The following is a 20113-nucleotide window of genomic DNA, read 5'->3' as shown; positions in this document are numbered from 1 at the left end:
ATAGAAGTTATAGTTTATATTGTGGGCCTGTAATTATTAGGATTAACTGCCGGGTATATTAATTATATGTGTTTATTATATTATAATCATAAATTATAATATAATAATTTTAAATCAATTATAAAAAATAATGAAATAGTAGACCACAACAATGTAATTTATCCCAAAAAAACTATTTTATCAAAAACGTTTCACTGAAATTTTTCAAACAAGGGTGCAGTATTATTGATAAATAATAATATAAATTAAATCCAGATTTTAGAAAAAAAAAATTTACATTTACATTTTTAGTAGACATCCCGGGTGTGGTAGATTTTGAAGCAGGGTGCTGCACAAAGTCCAACATCACAGTCAGAGCAGTAGAACCTGGTTTCTTTGCGTTTCTTCCTTCCTCTGTCCTCAGTCTTTGAGCAGCAAACCAGCCTTTTTCTGTGTTGGTGGGATGTATTCAATGAAGTGACGACCAGTCAGGCGTTCTGAGTTGACAACGGTGGAAGCACGACATCCAGGTCTATTCATAGCCACTGATGGTGTTTGGTGGTTCTTGACTATGATTTCAGAAAATTGCAAAATGAAGTCTGAATGATTCACGGACCTCTGACAATTTTTTCTGTACAGAATGTAGGCATTCTATAGTCACTGCTCAACTCAATTCCTCCTGTCTTCAGCTTCCCTTTTGCAAACAGTGATAGCAGGTTGCACCGGTTAGCCCTAATGGTTCTATACACATTTGTTCGGCGTTGCAGAAGGAACTCAAAGCTTAGGAGAGGTGTAGAAATTGTCAGTTGTGACACGATAGCCCTTATCTAGCAATGGCTTCATGAGAGAAAGCACTGAAGATGTTGCCAATCCATAATGGCTGTATCTGGGGTTGAACCGTGTCCCTTTTCCAGTGTACAGTACTGTATTCCAGATGTAGCCAGATGAGTATTCGCACACCATATATGTTTTCACGCCAAATCGTGCCCTTTTTGACGCAATGTACTGCACTCAGCTGAGCCTCCCCTTGTGAGCCATTAGACTTTCCTCAATGCTGACATCTCTTTCTGGCACATAGATTTGCTGGAAATTTTGTTGAATCATCTGAGACTTCCAAAATTTCTTCAGTTTTGGTGCAGGATAGGTAGTCTCATCAAATTCTTCATTGTTTGCGAAGTGCAGGTACTTCATTATGAAGGAAAAGTGGAATTACGGCATGACTGTGCCAAAGAATGGCGCGGCAATCATTTTATTCTTGGACCAGTACCACTTCTGCACGGGTTTGCCCACAAATCCCTGCAGGATCACCAAGCCCAAAAACAGCCCAATATCATCCTTGGTCACAGGTTCCCACTTTCTGCTTCTTGCAAACCTCAGGTGTGAAGCACCTTGTTGTTGTCCAGTGTACCTGCATAAAACAAAACAAAAAAGGTATTTTAGGATATGTTCTTTTATAGTGTGGTGAAGGTTCCATGTAATATGTTAGCAAACACAGAGCAGCATACATGTTGGCATAAAAAGAAAAAATTAGCAAAAAATTTCAAACATTTCAAAAAGTTAGCAAACACACAGCAGCACACATGTTGACATAATTTTTTTTTTTTAAAAAGTTAAACACAAAGCAGCATACATGTTTGCAGAAAAAAAAAATTAGCAAAAATTTTCAAAAAAAACTTAGCAAACACAAGAGTGGCTTACCTGTGTCTCCGCAACAAATTTTTCTTCATCAGTCAAACAACTTCAGGTATGCCAGGGGGTCGTAGCATTCAGCGTCAATTTTCATCCCAGGTGCGCCGGTGATTTAAAATCTTGGCGGTTCTGTGTGGTCCACATCAAGGTCAATTTCCTGGTGAATCACTATCGCTCGATTCCACAAGGGACTCCAAATCACTATCACTGCTTTCAAATTCCTCCAAAACAGCGTTTGCGCCGGCGAGATGACTTTTGGATGCCATGTGGTCTCCAGCAGTCAGGAACAATCAAGATCAAAGACAAAGTGATCAAATGATACATTCAGGAAGCGATTTATAAGTCATCAAAAGGTCAGATCAAGGTCAAGTTCAGGGCTAGTAGTGGGCAGAATGTAAATCAGGGCACTGGGCAATGATGCTTGGTGCACTAAAATGTGTATTTATACTTTGATTTTGTGTTTTTTACTGTCCCCACAGTCCATCACCTCACCCGGAAGATGTCACATCTTGCCGGGTGATGCGATGGGGATGTCCCCGCCCTGCTCACTTCCCTGAAACCACCAACGATGCTGCTCGCATCACCCGGAGGATGCAAGCGTCACACCCTCCGGGTGATGCAAACAGCTACAGTAATCAGCAGGAAATCGCCGCTGGCATCATCCCCAGAATTTGCTATTGCTGATCGCATCACTAGTTAGATGTGATGCACCATGCAGATCTAACTGATATTAGGCGCAGCGGCGTGGCCAGGACCCGGGCGGCATTTAAAAGCAGAATACTCAGGAATCCGCTTTTAAATTTCCTGCCTGGCCATGCCCCCCCACCCCCCCGGACAATTTAAAATGAAATTCAATTGAAATGTTTCTAGTACATGCACCAAATAAAAATAATGACAAATCAAGAATTTCTGCCCTCATCATTTTATGCTCACTTTATGCAACATTTTGATAATAAAAGATACAAAACTAAAGCTATCATACAGTGCTGGCCAGTCATATATTGCTGCCCGATTACCATTCCTTGTACCAAAGAGCATGGGGGTCACTAACCTTCTATGTACCCCAAAATGGATACTTCCAGAGAAATGCAATTCATGTAACAGATAGCCAAGGGTCTTACTACTACATCTTCAGGTCCCTACATCTCCCCTTTCCTGGGAAATTAGGGTTCACAGAAGGTGGCCAGATATGTGTAACATGGTAGCATAGTTTAATAGCTATAGTTTTTCTTTTCTTGTGATGGTGCCGCAGCAATAACATTTTTGAGGGAGATAGCCACAAGAGTCCCCCACCTATCCTACATTTTACTATACCTACAGCTCCCCCTTCAGGAGAAATTGGGGTTAAGAGAAGGTAAGTGGCCAGCTATGTGTAACAGGCAGCTCGCAAGCTGCTCAGTCTCTCAACCACAGCATCTGCAGATTTGATTTTAGGTGGCAGTGAGCGGTACTGAGCGTCTCCCCCGAGCCCGGGTTCCAAGGCATGAAGAAGGGGTAACCGCATTTAACCTTACCGCCAACCTAAAGGCAGGCTTGAAGTTTTGTGAACTTCAAGGGGGACCACAGCACACAGACAGTTGGCAGTACGGTAATTTTCATTAGCATAGAGTGACCTCCAGGGTGCAGACTCAGTTTGGGAACCCAGGTCTTGAAATAGCCCTCCCTAATGTGAAAATATTCCTAAATGTTATTAGAATTTTATGCTTGTGACCCCTATCTAGCAACTTGGTATGTTTAGGGGGCTGAAATTATTATTTACAGCTCTCAGGGTCCCCTTTTGTACCCTGAAAATGTTCACATTTATATGATAATCAAAATGAAGGTTTAGATAGGGATAATGATAGCTGTATGGACAAAGACACAGCTGCTGCTGCTGCTGGGATTATCTCACAGTACAAGGTGGGCGGGGAACAGCCACAGCTGATTGCCATGTGTACAGTACAAGCCCACTCTCAGGGAGCTTACACTGAGCATGGCTCAGGAAGCTCCCTCTCCTGGTAGCATGATCTTAATAGGGAAACATAGGAGATGCGCGCGCCCCATCCCCCACAAGACAACGAGCAGAGAGGGAATGAGGAGTGGGCCAGGTCTGGCAGCTCCACCGGCCAGATGTGGGTTGGGCACCCTTGACCTAGTGTAACAAACATTAGAAAGTGCTAAATACTCCTTCATAAAAATAATTTTCAGACCTTCACTTTTGGGGGCTAGCTAGGAAATTACTCATCAGTTGCATAAATGCAAGGAACAGATCACCAAATACAGTATAAGGACATCATTAAACTGTAATGTAAATGTAATAACTCAAATGTAATTACCCCCCAACCTACAACCCTAATAAAGTATTTTTCAAAGATAAAAACCTATATTCCGTATAATTTTAGAATTGTTTTTGTCAAGGGATTGTCACAAAAAAGTATTCATTATATTTTCATCATAGCTCTTTAGGGATATGGATCACTGTTACTTAATATCTAGTTTCTCACAGGTCTTAAAATTAGGGTAATACAATCTCAGATCAACAACATCACATACATGTAATATCAAATAACAGTGTGTAATATGTTAACAGAGACCAAGTCAAAATGAGGAAGCAGTTTGATAAAATTAGGTACAATATTTCTAAGGAATTAAGAGAGTAAGTAAGTCAAAGGCACTCTATTAACTGTTCATCGATAACTGTGAACAACCCTATAAAGGCAGAAATGTTTTGGCAGTTTCCTGGTCTAGAGCATTCAAGGTGTGCTAACACAATTTCAAAGAGGAAATATATCAGCAATGATTTTTGGATTATTGCTGGCCATCAATCTAGAAAGGGTTAGAAGGCTATATCCAAACAATTCTAATCCATCATTCTACAGTGAGAAAGAATATTCTTTTCACACTGGAAAACATTCAAGACTGTTACCAATCTTCTTAGAAGTGGAGTGGATGTACTAAAAAGTTCAGACCATCTAACCATGCAACGCTCAGAATGCAAAAAAAAAAAAAAAATTGATTAAGGTATAGGTTAATACAGTACAGTAATACAGGTTGGTCTCTCTCTAACTCAATTTGTTTCTGGAATATTGCCAACGCGGTAAAAAAAATAAGGAAACAAGGAGGGCTCTTTTAAGCAAACATATATTAGAAAATATAAAAACATAAAAGCTTTTTTAATATTTGATATTTACAATCAAGCTTAGTATAGTCTGTGCACTGTTGGTTAGTAAGGGGTTTCTTAGGACATTATACTAGACTAAGTTCTTGTATTGCAGTCACAGTTCATGGGTCCCACATAAATTCAAGGTAGCATGAGACAAATAACAAAATTTGTTAGGAAGAAACATATGAGTAAAAATTTTTTTATATATATATTTTTTTATATATTCATTCACAAGTTCTGTATACAACAAAGGTCATACACGTATATAGGTAAAATATGTAATTAGAATAAGCTTGTATAGGCAACCTAATTAAAATACAAAAGATACATAGATAAAGGTAAGTAAAGATATAAATGTAAGATACGGTATATATCTAGGAAGATATTAGAATATGGAGGGGTGAATATGTAGTATTACATGTAAGAGTGTGAGTCAAGGTATTAACTTATTTGAATCTATGATGGTCAGTTTAACATTGTTAAAGGGTTAATGGTTTGATTTAAAGTAATCCTTTATGTCAGAGTAATATGTTGCCTTTAGATCAAGAAGTAACATTTAATTTGAACTTCTATGTGCATCAGCAAAAATTGGAAAAACACTTCAAATGGAAGAACTGCTTCTATATTAAAATAAAAAGGTGTTTCAGTATATAGGCGTTGAAAAATAATTAAAAAAAAGGCATCTAAAGCCTTCTCTCTAATGTTAAGGAGTTATAAAATAGGCTTATCAGAGATCCAGAAACATATAGCAAAAAAAGGGAGGCTACCATAGAGCTCTATAAAAAGGAAGAATGTGAAAAGAACAGAGCCTGTTGGTTGTTCTACTGTTAGGCAAGAGACTAGATCACGTGCACATGTTTAGGCGTTGCATACACCTACTGTATGTAGATGGGGTGACGTCCTCTGGTTACTCCCACCTGTCAAATGGTCTACTCAATTCCCATGCAGCATCACCTAGGTCAGCGGGACAGCCCTGGCAGCTGGAGGGAGCGTGACGCGGACAATAGTTAGTGGTCATATGAGGGGCAAATGAAAGACAGAGGTGTCGGCAAGAGCCAGCACTTACGGTCATATAATAGCATCAGTGCAGTAATCACCTGTGCTTTGCCCCCTGTAAGTTTACTATGACAATGGAGAAAGGGAGAATTGGAGCATCATGTGGGAGAAGGAACAAACTTTGTGTGAAGATTGAAGAGAGACAAATATGAGACCTCTATGGTGTAATACCATGATTGTATAGTGAAGAGGAAAACTTGCTTAGCTGTGGTGTGTGATGAGAAGGGAAATCTTGTGGGTTGATAAACGTATTAGGGATTATGCATAAAGATGTGATAAGAGTGAATAGAAGGAGTAATGCTGAGACTAAAGAACCTTATTAAAGAGAGAAGGGGTATAAAACAAAAAAAGATTCACAGAGCAAACCAAAGTTATAAATAATAACAACATTGTAAAAACAATGATCATAATTACATATAGCTTTCCATACAGGGAAAATAAATAATAAATTGTTCCTAAACTTGGCACAATTGATGATGGCTCATTGTAATATTGCCATGACATTTTTGGACTCTTTAACAGCTTGTCACAAGACCACATTCCCTCTAAATGGAGTCTATTTTTGATTCCTCAAATAGAAGCTTGAAGGCAGACTTACGTCATAACGGCAATTCCAAAACCAAGTATACGGATTGCCCATTCTGTGTATCTACAGAAGTTCTATGACAACATGAAGATATCGTTTGAAGCAATAGAGTATAAAAACACACCAGTGGAACAACTGTGATGATCTAAAGGTCATTGGCATGTTGATGGGAATGCAAGTATTTCATAAAATACTGCTGTTTTCTGTGCCTCTGGGACAGCTGAGCTAATTTAGAATATTATGTCAAGTGTGTCTGGCAGCCAAGAGATACCTATCAGCGAGGAAGAAGCATTGTCAATTTTCTGCCTCTAGTTGATCCTTATAAAATATTTATTTTATGGACTTCATAAATCACCTTGTTTGAAAATCTGAATTTTAAAAAGGGTGTTGTGGTCTCAAATGAATACAAAAAATGTATTTTGGTGCCTTTATAATTATAAGACTAGGGCTTTAACAGAAGGTAAAATGTAGTATTTGCTTATACTCCTGTCACCAGATGTCTCCCAGATGAGTTCACAATGTATTGTACCTACCAAAATCATATGTTATTAACATTCTAAGGCAATATTGGGAGGAAGCCAATAAACCACTAGTATGTTTTGTCATGCCGGAGGAAACCCACATAAATACAGTGAGAACACACAAACTTTGTGCAGATCGTATGCGGACAGATATTTGAATCAGGGATCCTAGTGCTGCTAAACATAAGTACTAGGCTCAGTGCCATCATGCTTAGAGAGAAAATAAGGAGAAAAGGGAGGTTCTTGAATTCTGTTATCTGTTCTTTCTTTAGCCATGTCATTGCAACCACAGTCTGATGCACGTGAATTTTACAAAAAGACCTTAAAGCTAAAAAATGTATGATAATTAATAATATCAAAGCATACTAGTGATATTGGGAGATGTTAGGGGTATTGGAGATGCCTATATCTGTAGAATATGTTTAGAGGTCATTGCATTTAGGTAACTAAGGTATTTTGTTTGTATCGTTTGTCTTCTCTCCTACCTTCCTTATTCCCATGCAAATGTTCCTAATGCTTCAAACTTTATATTTTTAGGTTCTGGTATTACCCTCAATAATGTATCATGTCCTCTCTCTGATATGGCCTTTTCCTTATGCTTATTAAGAAAAGGTCTAGCACACTGTCTTCTGCAATGAGCAATTGGTCTCACCAGTGACTTTACTTTGACTATTAGGAATATAAGAATATGGTAATATCAAATACACTTAACAGAAGTAAAAGGGATTTTTTAATTGGTCGTGAGGGCTGCCCAGCTCTCTTGCAAATCATTTGCCTATCTGGAACTTTATCATTCACACAAATCACTCTTAATGAACATGTCATCTTATGCCCTCTCACTTAGCTTTTTAGCTTTGAGTGTGAATGAAGTTAAAATTATGAGAACATTACCCTCTCACGCTCTCATGGCTAACCTCTGCAAAAAATTATTAGACTTTATTAATCCAGGTCTTATTTATGCTAATGCCTCAACATGTATGAATGAGTACTTCAGGTTGCACATCCAATGTAGGACAAAAGAACCTTGTGTCCTACATTGCTTCATAGCTTTACTTCCAAACAATATATTTGAATATATTAGACTACATTAACTTTTACACTTTCAATAATGTTCTTTGTCAAAAATCATCTGTCTTGGCACATGGCATGGTGATTGGGCCACGTATTATGGGTATGTTCCTCCCACTTATTAGAACCAAATAGGTGGTATGAATATCTGAGAAACACCATCTTTGCAGAATAAGTCCAGCTGACTGTAATTACCTTCTAATAGGCTTTACTAAATAGTATTTTTCACATCTACCTTTCACAAGTACCCAAATTTGTTCACTAGAAATTAGGCAACGGACTTGTTGCTTTAGCCAGCTTGAACAACTTTGGTGAGGTCCAAAAAGGTAGAGAATAACCAATTCAAGTATTAAGTCTTTCCTGCATACCTAGATATGAAACATCTCATTGCATGTGTAATACATTGTAAAATGGTGAAATATTAAAACGGTAGTCAGGAAAAACTATTAGCTAAAGAAGAAATGCTTACTTTTCTTAAGATGTAGCCAAAGACAATCTTCCACTTTCATCTTCCACATTAGCTCAGACAAATACATTTTTTCAGATTTGGCAAAATTAAGCAACATTTTCACATTTTTCAAAAAGCGATATTTGTTATGGCTGGAACCCCATAATGTTTCAGGAACCACTCTGTGTAAACATTCTCTGACAAAAGTATATACTTGCCAGGTACTATTATGCTTCTCAAGAAGAAACAAAACCTCAGATTCATTAACAGACTTTATAGTTGGTCTTTCACTTTCAGTAGTACCATCCACCATGTTTTGTGATGAAGATTTGACAGTCTCACCTTTTTTAAAGTCACTTTTTAGGGTACTGCATGGATTATTTTCATCTGACTGATCACATCCCAAGTTTAATAAGGGGTTGGTAAAACTATGGACTTTCATCCCCTTTTCTGTTACATCACAACATTTTTTTAAGAGTTGTGAATAAGGACATTTTTTATGATTTTGTATTATTTCTTTAAAAACGTGTCTCATTTGCCAGTAACGATTTGGAAGTTTCTTCCCATTCATTCTTTGAAAATAACACTCTGTATGAGAGTTCTCTATAAACAGGCTGGCATTTAGGAATACATTTTCGATCAGACTTAGACTGCCTTTAGTGTTACCTTCGAGTATGTTGAGAAAAAAAGTTCTCAAAAAACCTTCCTTTGATACTTGCTTTGAATACAACAGCTTGCCAAAATCAATGTAAACAGGGTCATTGTGAAAGTCTCTAATTTGAGGAACAGCAGAATTAATTGTTTGCTTTGTAAAACCGAAATTTAATGTATTCAATGGCAGAGCTCTGTATTTCTTATGAGGAATACTACACACATCGGAATCTGAAGACCTTTTTGTACACTTTTTTGTGGCAGATGTACCAACATTTCTTGGACGGGTTGGCACTAAAGTGCCGGGTTTATGTACATCTCTTTTTGCCCAGTTGGCCCTTGTATCTTGGATTTTTCCCAGAGTTTGCTTCCTCCAGGACTTTGTTTTGCAAAAAGACAGTTTAGAAGATTTTCTGCTTTTCTGAATAAAATTAAATAAAGTATTGCTTCTGTAAAAAGTAAAACTCTGTTTAAACCAAGCAGGTAAAACGGTGTCTCTCCTGGATTGACTGTACACTGGTAGGCCACTAATTTGATAGCAGCATGTGGGTGGTACAGCTATAAACAAGGAACAGTTTTCAAGCAAGTGCATCATTATATTGTCTCCAACTCTACAAAGAAGGGTTTCCCAGAGAACACTGGAGCTAACAGTAGTTGTTGTCGAATTAGGATAATAACTGCAAATATTTGGTGTAAGCAAAACCTGTATTGAGTTTTTTTCCTCAGCCAAGCCATAACCAGATGTTAAAACATTTTTTTTCTTCTTTTCACAGATACGTCGAATTACTCTGGCAACAACTTCTCTTTGAGTTGAAGTCTAAAAAAAAAAAAAAAAACATTTTAATATAAAGTATGTGTTAAAATCAGCAAAGTTATCTAAGTACATATTTACTTTAACTAATAAGTTTTAAGAAAAGTTGAACCTCCATGGGTGCATTCACTTAATGAAGCATTGGATAAAGAATGTTTTTTTGACCTTGGTACCGCATTGTTGCAGGCATTTAGGATTCCTGCATAGATTTTTGTTTCTTTCTCTGCTAATTGGCAACAATAGTCTCATGGCAAATCAAATTGACTTGCTGATATCAATCCAAACAAAAAAAATTAAAAATACTGCTAACAATTAAAAAATGTGTTTTATCAAAATGAGAGAGGTCAATATTGGCCAACAGTATGCAGAAAGCCATATGAGGCACCTTTATAGCACCTATAAAGTCCTAGCAGCCAATGGCAGGGCAGAATGAAGGTATAGACTATTCTGATGCTAAATCCCCTTCAGCTGTGAACAGTCTCAGAGTATGTGCTGGGGATGCTGGGAGAGTATGGCCCTGATTTACTAAAGTTCTCCAAGGCTGGAAAGAATACACTTTCATCAGTGAAGCTGGGTTATACAGAAAACCTGGAATGGATTTGCTACAATTCAATACTTATTTGTTAGCAAATGTTTTCAATTCTGGACTAGATCCATTGCAGGTTTGCTGGATCACCCAGCTTCACTGGTGAAGGTGTATTCTCTCCAGCCTTGGAGAACTTTATTAAATCAGGGCCTATATCTCAGGCTGCACAGCTAAAGGGAAGCAAGAGATGCTGAATGCTGCCAAGCAGAGGGCAGACAACTAATTTCTTGATCTTGCTGCTGTGTGAAAATAAATAGGGTGTCATACACTGTGGTAGTGTACAACACAAGACTGGCCAGATAAGTATCTCTTAACACAATCTCTTCCATTTCTTAACACTTAGATGACAAAATTAGGATCCTCTAAGAATATTCATAATGAATACAAAGCAGGTGTAAATCAGCTAGGCTTCCATTGCCAGCTTCTCTCTCAATGTATGTTCCAGGTCTCCCTTGGCTAAATGCTGCAGAGCAAACCAACCTAAGCCATTTTAGTTCAAATTGTGGGGAATGTTACATCACCATCATGGAGTCTTATGATAAATGGGAAGCCAGAACCAAACCTAGTCCCTTCTGTTAGGGGCTTACTAGTATCTTGTCTACCTAGGCAGAAAGTTGGGTTAGCGTCCTTGAACCCTCAGGTGACCTGCTGGGGAGGAGAAAACAAAAATCAGGAGAGGAGCAGTAAAAGCACAAATGCTTATGAGGATCTCATGAGAGTCTTTTATACTGTTCTTGTACTTCCTGGAGGAGGCAGAGTCATTGATCATGTAGGCCAAGGGTGCCCAACTTACGTCCCGTGGGCCACATCCGGCCCTCTCCTCATTCCCTCTCTGCTATCTCCGTTTGTTGTCCTGTGGGGGATGGGGCATGCGAATCTCCTATGTTTCTCTATCGAGATTGTGCTACCAAGAGAAGGAGCTTCTGAGCATGCTCAGTGTGAGCTCCCTCCGACTGGGCATGTACTATAGACTTGAAAATCAGCTGTGGCTGCTCCCTGACCACCTTGTACTGTGGGATAATCCCAGCAGCAGCATGAGAGCGGTCATTAATCCCATGTAAACCTTCATATCTCCATCAATCATCATCATCATCATCGTAGAAATGTGAAATTTTCAGGGTACAAAGGAGATTCTGAGATGGACAATTCCCTTCTGCGAACCCCAACGTCTCTTTAACAGTAAAAAAAAGGAAATGTAGGAGACTTGTGCCCTCCCCCAACACACACACACACTAAAATGTTATCACTCCTACCATCGGTCACATATAATTGTCCGCCTATGTTCTAAGAAAAGAAAAACTATAATCTATCATACCGTGCTACCCTGTCACACATATCTGTCCACTTACCTTCTGTGAACCCTAATTTCTCAGGAACGGTAAGAAGTAAGAACATGTACCCCTTGGCTACCTGTAACATAAATTGCATTTCTCCTAAAAGTATCCATTGCAGAGATTTTGGGGTACAAAGAAGGTTAACGACCCCCTATAACTGAAAGGGTGCTTTGCATGGTATAGTTTCTGCTCTTTGGTACAGGAAAGGTAAACGGGGAGCAATAAATGACCTGCCAGCACTGTATGATAACTTGGGTTTTGGATCGTTCATTAACAAAATCTTGCAAGAAAAAAAAGGGCATAAAGTGCATAAATTCTTAATTTGTCATTTCTTTTATTTGGTGCATGTACATTTTCGGCAACTAGAAACATTTTGATTGAATTTAATTTTAAGTTAAAAACTTTTCTAGTTTTAAACATACATTTTTAATGTTAGTTTGCATTGTGGCCCGCAAGTTTTATCAAGTCAACAGCAGCCCCTAGATAAAAAAAAAAGTTGGGGACCACTGATATAGGCAATCCAGGAGGATGAAGGAAAAAAGTTGATTAACACATTTTTTTAATCCAATTTCAGTGTTCTCCCAGGTGTCAAAAAGGGTGTGTGGCAAAACATGGCAAACTTAGTGCTCCCAGTTGCCATGGGTATCCAGTAACCTCCTATTGTTTCAGTGTTCTACCTTCTTCCTATAATTTGTTCCAACTTTGTAATGCCTACCCCATTAGTATATCCAATTTTTCCATTATATGTATTTTGCCACAACTGTCCTATGCCGTGTATTGTGATCCAACTTTCTAGTGTTTTAAGAGTGCAAATCCTTTGTAGTAGTGTAATAGTATAATGGATGTGGTGTAACAAATTAGGCTTAGTTCATTTTAGCAGCAAAAAACATTTACCCATTCTGAGTGACTTCTGGCAACTGCTAGGCACCTAGGATTGGTAACAGGCGGTAAGTGTTGTGCTTTTTCAGAGCTAGCCTTTTTTAAGCAGCAGTGGTTCCTGGCATGAGGAATGGACAAATGTAACTTGACTGCCGGTGTGAATTCAGCCTAACTTCAGCTATGCTCCTGAGGCTATATTTAGTTAAATATAGTTTAGTTAGTTTTTTTTTTCACTTGATGCTTTTACAAAATTAGCCCAGCAGGCCCACGCTGGCTCAGCTTCCACCTTTTCTCTAATGCTCACTTGTACCACCAGTGCTGCCTTGCACTGCGCATGCATGATATTGAACACTTTTTACATCATAAGAAAGCCTCTGAAGATGAATGCACAGAAGGAGCAGTTCAGAGCCTCTTGGGATATGTGACACAAATATCCCAGGACGCTGCGGATTTCCCCTTTGGTCTTTACGGAAATGGAAGTGAAGACTGAAGGGGAGAGGTCCTCCCCAAAAAAGTGTAAAAACAAAAAAAAAAAACAAAACACATTTTTCCAATTTATAACAGAGAAAGTCACTCTTTAATATAATTTTAAAAATGTGGTGATGCTTTAATGTCATAATGCATGTGATATCAGATGGGGACAGGACAGCCATTGACCCTCTCTCATCACTGCCCATAGTATAAAAAAAAAAAAAAAAAACTGGCTGTGAAGTTTATCCACAGTGTGTAATGCCATCAGCAGCACAGTGTGATAGCTATGTGAGTGTAAAAGCTGCTTGTCATATTCTGCAACCTAACAACTCGCTGTGTTCAAACCTTCATATCTTCTAAACCGTTGGTTGTATTGACATTAAATTTTTTAAGTACACGTGGAGGCATAGGAAACAAACTGTAGGTGCAAGTGGGGGACACTTATGGCTAAACCTTTCTAAAATGTGATTACTTTGGCATTATGAGAACATAAATCTCTACCTAGCAAAATTTGCTGCCTGCTCTGTTACACACATCTGTTTGAATCCCTACCACAAACCCCAATTTTTCGAGAATTAGGAGGTGCAGGGAAACAAAAATATAGGTGGAAGTGGGAGACACTTGTGGCTATCACCTTTCATCACCATGGCATCATTACAACATTAAAAAAAACTGTCCATCAAAATGCACTTCCTTGTTACAAATGACTGTAACCTTCCAGTACCTCAACCCCAATAAATTTTAGTGGGCAGAGATTATGTTCTAATGATGCCATAGTGATGAAGTATTAGGGGATGGTAATCACAGATGTTCCCCACTTTTATCCATATTTTTTGTTTCTTACACCTCCCCATTCCAGAGAAATTGAAGTTCAAAATGTTAGTTGAGTGGACAGGAATGTGTAACAGGGCAGGGAAGCCCATTTGGATGGGCAGAGTGTTTTATGTTCTAATGATGCTGTAGTAATGAAATTATAGGGGGAGAATGTGTCCCCCACTTTCACCTATATTTTCAGTTTTGTACCCCCCACCTCAGAAATTGGGGTTCAAAGAAGAGAAGCAGACAGTAGTTTCATAGGTATAGATTTGTGACAGGTAGGTATATATTTAGGGGCCCCACCCCAATCCTCCTTGCTATTTTAGTGGCCCCGGGATCCCCAATTTGTATTTTTAATTTAGGACTCCTAGTTGCACTTTCCTCTGAAACAGCAACCCCAAAGTTCATTTTTCATAACTTTTTATATTTGTTACCCCATATCTTGAAATTCTTTAAAACTGGGGGGGGGGGGGATTAGTACCTAGTATCTATGTCTATATCCCCTGTGCACCCTGAAAATTACAAGTCATTGTGAAATTCAGTTTAGGAGATATGAAGGTTTGTACACAGAGAGCTGTGAGGATGCAGAACGACATGCATACTTCACACACAGCTCTAGCAATGGATTCATTTTACAGCCAGCCTATTTTTTTTTTTTTTTTGGAAATCCCAGCTTGGCGGGGTAGGCACAGCAGCAGGGCGGAGCAACCGGCTAAAACCCTCTGGGGAGAACTATGCAATTTGTTACACTGGGCTGAATTCCCTTAACTTTATGTCCTAGAAACACAATATGAAAAGGGGAGGAAGGATATCTACAGTAAATGGAGTTCCCATACTAGAAAGTTGTCATATGAACAGCTGAAGAATTTTTTTTCACGTCTTGAACCAGCGTTAACTCTAAAAGTTGTGATGTTACTTTCTGTTTGTTGAAAAATAAATAGCCAAAAAAAACTCAGTAGTCCTAATCTTCAATTCTTTATCTTAAACCAAAAAAAACATGCATATATATTTACCCCTTCTCTAATAGTGACATGTGGCATGTGAAGGGTAAAACAAGTTTATGCCAGCTGTAAGCTTGTTTTAAAACTGTACAGCTGACCCTTGACAGAGATGTTTTTCCTTTTTTATTTAATTTAAATTTTATTGAGAAATCAATTCAAAACAAAATTAGTTAATTCCAGTACAACATCTGCCACCTGAGACCAAAAGGAGCTCAACAAAGGGCACTCCCAGATTATGTGTAAAAGACTACCTATCTTACATCTCCAGCAATGGTTGTCCACATGCGGATACATTTTTGCCAAGTGTATAATTCTTAACTACAGATATCAGAGTGCTGACACTGACATTTTCTTGATATGCATATGGAAATGCCAGTTTTCTCCCTGCCTGGCTGTTTCCAGTTTGACATGATCATTTGGACCATTGTATGCATTCAATAAAGATAAGTACTAACTTGTGTAATTCCCTAACCCTTCCTGACTCTTGTAGTCCCACAAATACTTACTCCTTGTTACAACCCTATTACCTTTTAGCTCTCCATAACAGGCCTGATTCATTAAAGAATTCCAAGGCTGGAGAGGATACACTTATCAGTGACCCTTGGTGTTTCAGCAAGCCTTGAATAGAACTGGTCCAGGATTGGAAACATTTGCTAACAGATAGCCAAATGACTTTTAAAAAATCCATTCCAGGTTTGCCAGATCACACAGGTTTACCGATGAAAGTGATGAAAGTGTATCTTTCCCAACCTTAATATGGCCCATTATATGGTCTAGGTGAAGCTCTATATAGTGGAATTAGTATATTCATGTATATGAGAATGTGACAATACAGTAGGCCTGAAACTCAAGTAGGCCTGAGTATCCCAAGTTTTGTGAGGACATTATCCTAAAACAGTGTAATATGTTTGTGAAGTTTACTTTAAATTAACAGTGAGATTTTTTTAATCTTGTAATTTAAAAAATCATATGCAAACTTTGGTGGATTTGCCTGTAAAACATGAAGAATGAGGGTGGAGAGGTTATTAAGGATGGACATGTAGGGAACTGGGTTACTGTAGTCAGAGGGAGTGGTAGGGGCTCCCAGAAAAGGAAGGTCAGCTCTGTGTTTGAGCACCCTAACAAATTTGTAAAGCTTTGTGAAGATGTACAGATGGCAAACTCGGTGTTGGCAGCCTTATATGTTGCTGCCGGGAGAGCACCTCATCTAGTAGGGATGGGGAAGGCAATGCAGGAAGGTGTAGACAATTGGTTGTCATAGGGGATTCTATAATCAGGAGGACTGACTGGTTTGCTGTCTCCCTGATACAAGGGTTCAGCATGTGGTGGATTGAGTGGGCAAATTACTGGGAGGGGCTTGGCATGACCCAGCTGTCTTGGTCCATGTTGGATCCAATGACAGGATATATGGAAGATGGAGGATCCTTAAAATCAGTTTAAAGAACTAGGCTTCAAGTTGAAGAAAAGGAACTCCAAGGTTATATTCTCTGGAATATTGCCTGTGCCATGCATAAGAGAGGAAAGGAAGCAGAAGCCTAGACACCTAAATTCATGGCTTAAGTCCTAGTGTAAAGGGGAAGGGTTTGGGCTCCTAGAGCACTGGGCAGACTTTTTATCGGGGTACAAGATATATTGAAGCTGGAAGATCCTTAAAAATCAGTTTAAAGAACTAGGCTTCAAGTTGAAGGGAAGGACCTCCAAGGGTATTTTCACTGGAATATTGTCTGTGCTGTGCATAAGAGAGGAAAGGAAGCAGAAGCTTAGACACCTAAACGCATGGCTTAAGTCCTGGTCCAGAAGGGAAGGGTTTGGGCTCATAGAGCACTGGGCTGACTTTTCATTGGGGTACAACCAGTATGCCAGAGATGGTTTGCACCTAAATGAAAGGGGGTCTGATGTGCTAGGGGAATATTGGAGGGATATTTAAACTAGAACAGAAGGGGGTGGGACAGTCAAATAAGGTGGCAGAAAGGTTAGTCAGGGCTCAGACACTAGTGGAGGGTGGATTGGGGATAGTTGGGGGGAGGATTATGGATAATTGTAAGGAGCTTCCAATGTTACAAACAAACATTGGATTAGGCAGTACTAACTGTACTAAAAAAAAAGGGTTTTGGCAAACAATGATTGTAAATGCAGCAATGATTTAAAGAGCCTGTTCACCAATGCTAGAAGTCTAGCAAACAAGAGAGGGGAGTTGGAAGCCTTAATGAGTGAAGAGAATTATGACTTAGTTGGTATTGCTGAATCCTGGCTTTGTTCTTCGCATGACTGGGCTGTCAATATTCCTGGGTATACGCTTTTGTAAAGACAAAGTCGAAAGAAAGGGTGGTGGTGTCTGTCTGTATGTGAGAAGTGATCTAAAAGTGAATGTGAAAGAAGAAAATTGCAGACAGAACAAGCAATGAGGTTGAGGCATTATGGGTGGAGTTGAATGTGGGGTTGAATAACACACATTTAAGTACTGGAGTCTGCTGTAGGCCCCCCCAGTGCTAAGGAAGAAATCGAAAATCAACTACTAGCACTACCTTGACATTGACTGGAGTAATAGCACTACAGAAACAGCAAAAGGGAGGAAATTTGTGAATTTAATACAAGATAATTTTATGGTACAGTTTATAGAAGCCCCAACTAGAAATGATACCCTGCTGGACCTAGTTCTTTCTAACAATGCAGAGCTTATAACACATGTGAGAATCTGGGTATCAGTGACCATAATATTGTAAGCTGTAAACAGGAAGCAAAAACAGGAAAGATAAAAACATTTAATTTTAAGAGAGCAAATTTTCCATTTTTTAGGGTTGCTCTCTGTGACTTGGACTGGGAGACAATATTGTGCTCAAAGAACACAGAACAGAAATGGGAATGTCTCAAGCCTGTTCTACAAAAGAAAACTGAAAAATATATTCCAATGGGTAATAGGTTTAAGAGGCTAAAATTAAAACCTATGTGGCTCACAGCTGATGTTAAAAAAAAACATAACAAACAAGAAAAGGGCATTCCAAAAATATAAAAATGAAGGATCACCTTCATCATTTGAATCCTATAAAGAATATAACAAAATATATAAAAAGGAGATAAAATGTGCAAAACTTCAAAATGAAAACAGATTGCAAAGGAAAGTAAGGCAAACCCCCCCAAAATTTTCAAATATATTATTAGCAAAAAGATCAGATCTGAGCATGTAGGCCCCTAAAATATTTCGCTGCGTTGGTAACTGGGGATAAGGACAAGGCAGATTTACTAAATACTTTTTTTAGCTCTGTGTACACAAAGAAAAATGGCAGAGCTCAAGTCCAAATTCATAGCAATGTCACTGCCTTAAACGAGTCACAATGGCTCAGCATTGATATGACTGAGAAACAGCTGGGAAAAATTAAAGTTGACAAAGCACCAGGACCTGATGGATTACATCCACGTGTCCTCAAAGTGCTGGGCTCAGTTATTTCAAAGCCATTATTTTTAATTTTTAGAGACTCTTTAGTTATTGGCAAGGTACCGATGGATTGGCAGAAGGCCAATGTGGTTCCTATCTTTAAAAAGGGAGCAAAGTCATTACCAGTTAACTACAGACCTGTTAGATTACCATTCATAGTTAGAAAGGTCCTAGAAAGTTTGATAAAGAACCACATAGAGGAGGTTCTGCTAGAAAATAATATTATAAGTGATAGTCAGCATGGCTTCAAGAAAGACAGAAGTTGTCAAACAAATTTACTCTCTTTTTATGAGGAAGTAAGCAGGTAAACAGGTAGACAGTGGAATAGCAGTTGATATAGTGTATCTGGACTTTGCTAAAGCATTTAACACTGTACCCCACAGACAGTTAATATGCAAGCTAGGGTCGATAGGTTTAGAAAAGTCGATCTGTAAATGGACAGAGAACTGGCTTAAAGACCGCATCCAGGGAGTTGTAACTAATGATTCGTACTCTGAATGGTCCAAGGTTATTAGTGGTGTACCCCAGGGTTCAGGGTTGGGACCTTTACTGTTTATCATCTTTATAAATGATATAGAGTTTGAGATTAAAAGTACCATTTCTGTGTTTGCAGATGACACCAAACTATGTACTGGAATTAGGTCCATACAGTATGTCTATAATCTACAAACAGACCTGGATGTACTGTTTGGTTGGGCAGCCAAGTGGCAAATACCATTTAATATAGATAAATGTAAAATTATGCACTGGGGAGCTAACAACATGCATGCTTCATACTGTCTAGGGGGAATACATTTGGGGGAGTCAGAAATGGAAAAGGACCTGGGGGTTCTGGTAGATGATAGACTTAATAACAGCATTCAATGCCAAACTGCAATATCTAAAGCTAGTAAAGTACTTTCTTGTATTAAAAGAGGAAAAGACTGTAGATATGGAGATATAATCCTGCCCCTGTAGAAAGCATTGGTCAGACCACATCTGGAATATGCAGTCCAGTTTTGGGCACCAGTTCACAAAAAGGTCATTGTTGAATTGGGGAGAGTGCAGAGAAGGGCAACTAAATCATTAAAAGGAATGGAGGAGCAAAGCTATGAGGAGAGATTAGCTGAACTGAATCTATTCTCCCTTGAGAAGAGACGTTTAAGGGGGTCCATATAGAGAACTCTTCCCCATTATTCACTTTGAGAACATTACAAAGAACAAGAGGGCAACAATCTTTGCGTCTGGAGGAAAAAAAGTTTAAGCTCCAGATAAGAAAGGGATTCTTCACTGCAAGGTCTGTGAAAATGTGGAATCAGCTCCCTCAGGAAGTTGTTTAGGCAACTACTATAGATTGCTTTAGGAAAAAGCTGGATGTTTTTCCAGAAGCACAGAATAAAACTGGGTATTAAGGCTTTAAAGTAAAAATAACAGTGACTGTTGATCCAGGGGACATTCGATTGCCTCATGGAATCAGGAAGGAATTTTTTTCCCCTGTTGAAACAAATAGTACCAAGAGGTTTTTTGCCTTCCTCTGGACCAACTACCGTATTTTTCGGACCATAAGACGCACTTTTTTCCCCCCAGAAGTGGGGGGAAAAAGTCCCTGCGTCTTATGGTCCAAATGTATCAAAATGTATCCTTCCCAGCTGCTGTCCCGTCC

At 38.8% G+C, this 20113-nt stretch overlaps 1 protein-coding gene across 20 annotated transcripts in view; it reads right to left on the bottom strand.

Moving 5' to 3' along the window:
- The window catches only part of TERT (telomerase reverse transcriptase), a 292351-nt gene that overhangs the window by 260539 nt on the left and 11699 nt on the right, over positions 1-20113 (bottom strand). For 19 of the 20 annotated variants that reach the window (XR_011920876.1, XR_011920877.1, XR_011920878.1 and 16 more), the window contains exon 2: positions 8511-9957. Coding sequence is in view for 14 of the 20 variants with exons in the window: in XM_072411989.1 (XP_072268090.1) it covers positions 8511-9957 (1447 nt within the window). In the remaining 6 variants the exon portion in view is untranslated. The remainder of the gene's footprint in view (positions 1-8510; positions 9958-20113) is intronic. The other variant, XM_072411998.1, reaches the window with a different exon arrangement.

This window comes from Pyxicephalus adspersus, chromosome 5 (assembly GCF_032062135.1).
Source record: "Pyxicephalus adspersus chromosome 5, UCB_Pads_2.0, whole genome shotgun sequence".
NCBI classification, from domain to species: Eukaryota; Metazoa; Chordata; class Amphibia; order Anura; family Pyxicephalidae; genus Pyxicephalus; species Pyxicephalus adspersus.
Note: the sequence above shows the minus strand (reverse complement) of the source record. Positions and strands in the feature narration are given on the sequence as shown.